Source organism: Saccostrea echinata, unplaced genomic scaffold (genome assembly GCF_033153115.1).
Source record: "Saccostrea echinata isolate AGI-Se365-2 ecotype Australia unplaced genomic scaffold, CSIRO_AGI_Sech_v1 ptg000009l, whole genome shotgun sequence".
Taxonomy (NCBI): Eukaryota; Metazoa; Mollusca; class Bivalvia; order Ostreida; family Ostreidae; genus Saccostrea; species Saccostrea echinata.
Window position 1 is genome coordinate 16,369,479 of NW_026889758.1, and position 5,522 is coordinate 16,375,000.

Here is a 5,522-nt window from a genome sequence, read left to right on the forward strand (position 1 = left end):
GAATTTAAATATTTTGGTAGAGTGCTCAATGTTTATTACAATCATGCCAATACTTTGACTGCTTGATGTCCAGAAATCAAAATTTTTAAAGATAGCACTAATTTTAATGGTTTTAACCCCATCCTTCATCCCAGGGATCATGAAAATATTCTTGCACCCCTTCATCCATTGATGCTACATTTATATACCAAAATTAGCTGAAGTTGGTTCAGGAGCAGAAGCTGAAAATGTTCAAAAGTTCACGACCAACGAACAACACATGACGATGAACAAGAAAAGATAGCAATAGGTCACCTGATTGACTCAAAATGATTAAAAACTAAATATATGAAGATTTCAATCCTTCAAAACTTCAAGGCGAACTCCAATGTGCAGATCACACACGTTCTTGTAGATCATATTCACATAAAAGACAATCCATTTAATGTGATTTTAACATTTATTTGCTCAAAAAATGGCAACATCAAATGAATGTGTTTGTTGCCTTTTCAGAATAAAACACCCGAAAGTATGATGAAAAATTATATAAAATTTTAAAACTAATATGAAATATGTACAAAATGAGAAAATGCTACTTTAATAATTTCACACCAAAAGATATCCAAAATAATCAGTTACAATACAATCTTGATAAATGTTAATAAAAGCTGATCCTTTTCACTTTTATTATGATGAGGATGTTAATCTACAGTGCATGTTTATTGAATAAAAATTTTAAATTAACAGTTCTTCAGGGTTAGACAATACAAATGTCCCAGCAAAGACTCCAGATTATTTCTCTATAAAGTCTAACTTAAGAACATGTACATATGACCCTATAATTGAAATGAAAAGACATGCAGTCTATTATAGTCAATCCATCACGGTTTAATTGATCAGTGGTGGATCTTCTATGTACAGAACAGTTGAAGACTGCTAACAATGACAACAACACCTAGAAGAAAGCTGCCCGCACCATTCCCTTGAGATCTACTTGGTGCCACCTGCACCACCTCCGCTGGTGGTGTAGTTTTGCTGGGGTTGCTGGCCACCGTACCACATCTGCTGATACTGCTGGTTAGCAGCGTACTGTTGCTGCTGCTGTGGCCAGTAACCCTGGCTCCCCCAGCTCTGTTGCTGGCCTGATTGACCTGCAGTCTGAGCATAATTCCACTGCTACAAAATATACACAAATTACAACTAAAATTATGTAACTACATTACTAGTGATTTACAAGAATTCCTAAAATTAAAAGGCAAATTTGATGAGGGTTTCTTTGACCTGAATTCTGATCAATCCTGAGTGTTTACTATGAATCCTGATCAACTGCAGTTAATACAGTAGTTTGTTCATCCTTGACAAGTAAATAGCTTTTAGCAGTCCACATTCTGGTTTTTTTTAATCAGGAAAAGTGAACAAAAACAGAGTACTAAGAAATCTATAGGAGATTAGCAACAACTAAAACATTGCTCTGCATTAAATAGTACAGTAAAAAGAATATAAGCAATCTGCTTCAAATGGATAAGCCAATTAAATTCGTTTCTTAAACAATATGGACTTTTATACTCAACCTTTATATGTAAGCATATATCTTATTGTATAATTCTTTATTAAATTCAGGAGCCAAAAAAAAAGAACTATTTATTCCATACCCTTAATTAAATGTAGGATTACAAAATAATTATTTCCACTTCATGATAGAAACTACATGAATATTATTACTAATATTCAACAAAAAGGTTTATCATTGTAATTCAAAGTGTTAAAAGAATATTTTTCTTTCTTTAAGTCTGGATAGACCTCTGGAAACCCAAAGATCAAAAGCTGAGTCATTGCTAAATTTTTCCATTCTGAATAGTCAGATGATTGTAAATGCTCCTTAAAATGTCTATTACAACACATTTCTTACCCCGTATCCTTGGTTAGAGCCCTGGTTCCACTGACTCTGACTGCCCCAGCCTCCACTCTGGTTTCCCCAACTTCCCTGTTGACCTCCCCAACTTCTGTTTTGTTGACCTCCCCAGCTTCCTTGGTTACCACTCCAGCTTCCTCCACGGTTTCCTTGGTTACCCCACTTATTTCCTCCTCCTCCATAGTTACCACCTCCATAACTTCTGCCACCACCCCCTCCATAACGGTCCTAGAAAAAAAATTCACTACCATTATCTGTACTTCTTGCAGAGAAATATTAAATAAATAAGTGGTCACAAAATGTCAATTGAAGTAATCTTGATTCTACTTGGTGGTTATCATCATAAAAATATTTTATGTACATGTATGAATATCAGAAAGTAATTTAAAGCTTGATTTTGTGTTTTTTTTCTTATCAGATCATTACTTTAAATATCAGGAAAATTTTTTATATTAAACAGCTTGATTTAATCAGACCCAATATTTAAAGTAGGAAATATCACGAGAACATTCTATTTTTAGCTACAGTACAGGCCACGAGTTTTCCCCGAAAAACACGGGGCCCCGTGGACCGCAAGTCCACGCAAAAGCATGGACCTCGATCAATGTCGGCGTCTTTGAAGTTAGGATGTCTGTGCACCGTGTAACACGGTGTGTACGCGCGGTGTATCACAGTGTCCCATTACGATATCACGCAGAACTTAAAAAAAATATTCATTGTCGTTATTTAATCAATTATATCAATTTCCTTTGAAATAAGTGTTTTCTTTTTTAACTTTTTTCTTAAATATAAGTTCTTTATTATCGATATACAGACGTTTGAACAAATAAGATGTCCTAAAATCTAAGATCCACGTGCTCGTGCCCAGCACCGAAAAGACATAGTCTTCAAATGTGTACACACATCCATGTCGTGTTTTCAAAACCTAGTTATACGAGAGAAAAAATACACTTTCGTAAATAAATTACCTGGTTGTCTTTTCTTTCGATTATAGCTGTGTTCATTTTAATTACAGTCATTTTCATAATTTTTTTTTTCTTTTTGCGGCACGTATGCATTCATATGTCGTATTTATCAGATGCATATTTTATTTTATAAATCATTTCTACATAACGAGAATTTAAAAAAAAAATATCTAAAATAAAATTTAAAACGTGTCAGATACACGCACATAATTCATAAACTCTCAGATAATTTAAGGATTATTGCAGTCTGTAATCTTGTAAAATATGGAGGTAAATATATATCACACACAAAAAAAGTCGAGTACTGGTATACTGTACAAATATTACCTTATCCTGAAATTATTTAATGAAAAATGTGTCTACCGGTTTGCGAAAAAAAAAAAATCAATTACATGTAGCGAATGTAGTTCGGGGATGTACATGCATAGAATAAAGCTTCTCTTATGATCAAAGTCTTTGTAAAGTTATTATCATGGTTTTAGAGGAAATAAAATGTACTAGTTACATGTAGTGAAATCCCTATCCTCTTTCAAGCTATTACGTTTGTTACCTCCCCCCCCTTCTAAATTAATCGAGAGTCTGAAGATTTTTTTTTATCTTACGCTATTGTGAAATAAAACAACCATAATCTAACAGGTTACATACAAAGTAAGTTTGTAATCAAGCCAAAGTACATGTGTGGTGGCGTAACTCGGTAGATGAATTTCCCTGAAAGTCAGTTGAGTGTGTTATACACTTGATGTGGTCAAAGACGAAAGGTGTGATAAACACACAGCGCCCCCGGCCCTCCGGCTGCATCCCAATATATTTTTAAGAAAGGTGTGAACTCGGAACTGACCATAAGAATGTTTCAAATCACAAGACTTTCCGCGTAAACAGACTTTCTGGGCCATCTTGCGTCGTGCGATTTTGATTGACAGGTGTAGCACGAGGATTTCGTGTGTAACCGATAACAACATGTTGCAACTGGGTTGACTATGAAACAATGTTACAGAATTTAAATAGTATTATAGAATGGTTAATTGTGACATTTGGTAATGTAAATAAAACGAAGAATTAATATTATTATTATTATTTTTTTTTTTTTACAGATTTATGTGAAAGGGGTTAAAAGAATCTCTCTCTTTCTCTCTCTCTGATTTTTTTTTTACACACTTTTCAATTAAAGAAAAACTTAAAAAATACTTACACTGAAAGGGTCTTAATTTAAAACATAGATGCTAGTTTATAAAAAGAAAAAAAAAAGTCAGTTACGAGAAATACGCTTCGGCATTATTAAACGAAGAATTAAATGATTTTTTTCTTCAGACATGTGAAAGGGGGTTAAGAGCATCTCTCTCTCTCTCCTTTCTCTCTCTGACATTGTTTCTTTACATAATTAAGGAAAAAACATATTAAATTCTTACACTGAAAGGATTTTTAAAACAGAATTTATACTTACTATGTTATGTAAAGAATTTATTCTGTTACGAAAAATACGCACATTATTGTACACAGGAATTTTGCTCTCGGTTCTCGCTTATAAATTCAGAATGATATAAGATAAAAAAAACAAGAGCACCGCTAAGCGGAGCATCCCCTCGCGCCAGGCACTTCACCGGTAATGGCAAAATTCTCAAGAGGGACGTTAATGAAGATACAATCAACTAGTTAGGTTTAAAATATTTAAAGGTAAAGAAAATAAAATATATTGCAGCACAATTTTAACAAAATCATCTTGGGGGGGGGGGGATTTTTAAATCAAAGTGCACAACATCGTGGGGGAGGGGGGAATAACATGCATATGTAAGTGGGCAGTTTCCCTTATTCCTAGCAGAAACATATCACGTATGCTCTAGGTTTCAGTAATTTACCTACCTATGTAAATCTCAAAGTTGTATGCAATATGCATAAAATCTGAGAATACCCGCGGAAGCAATATTTCTTCGTAATAAAAAATGAAAATATACCGGTGTTGAGAGGTCACTGAAACTTGTGAAATGTCTTTATAGCTTTCGGGAATTACATGCGCCTCAAGAATAAATTCCATGTTGTAAACAGACACCTGTGGAAATTTGGTAATGAAACCGCGACGTTCATCAAATTATTTCAATTATTCAGCGTCAGAGATGACACTTTTAGTTTATACAGACTGTCTTAAGATACGCAAAATAATATGACAATACGTAAATACAAAGTAGAACTTACTGAACTCTGAAGCGAGTCTGTCGAAGCGAGCCGAATTTTCCAGGTTGATTAAGCGGAAGCGAGTATTGTCAAGTCGTACATAAAATTTCAGGGTTTGAAGGTAGTAAAATCGCGATATTTTAAGAAATATTTTAACGATTAATTTGAAAATGAATAGGGTTTGTCCTTTTACAATGCCACATAAGTATGTGGAAGCTGAGAATTGATAGTCCAAAGGTTCTCTTTAAATCTTGCCCACAAGCTGTAACGGACACACTAACACACTAACACACACACATTCGCACAGTAGCGATGCTATATCCCCTCCGCAACTAGTTGCGCGAGGGGATAATAAATGTGCTCTCCACAAGAATATAAATGCTTGGTTTGTACACTAAAACAAATACATGCAGCTCGGATCGTATATCACATGTAACACTGATCATACCACTTCTTCGTTACGTGATTACGTGGGATTAAATTCTTCAGACATTAAAAAT

The 5,522-nt window shown here is 34.3% G+C and overlaps 1 protein-coding gene across 3 annotated transcripts in view; it reads right to left on the reverse strand.

Moving 5' to 3' along the window:
- Positions 1 to 884: 884 nt before the first annotated feature.
- The window catches only part of LOC133181879 (heterogeneous nuclear ribonucleoprotein U-like), a 17,282-nt gene continuing 12,644 nt past the window's right edge, over positions 885 to 5,522 (reverse strand). For all 3 annotated transcript variants that reach the window (XM_061316522.1, XM_061316520.1, XM_061316523.1), the window contains 2 exons: positions 1,889 to 2,119; positions 885 to 1,155 (listed from right to left, as the gene is read on the reverse strand). In XM_061316522.1, the coding sequence (XP_061172506.1) occupies positions 970 to 1,155; positions 1,889 to 2,119 (417 nt within the window). In that variant the 3' untranslated portion in view covers positions 885 to 969. The remainder of the gene's footprint in view (positions 1,156 to 1,888; positions 2,120 to 5,522) is intronic.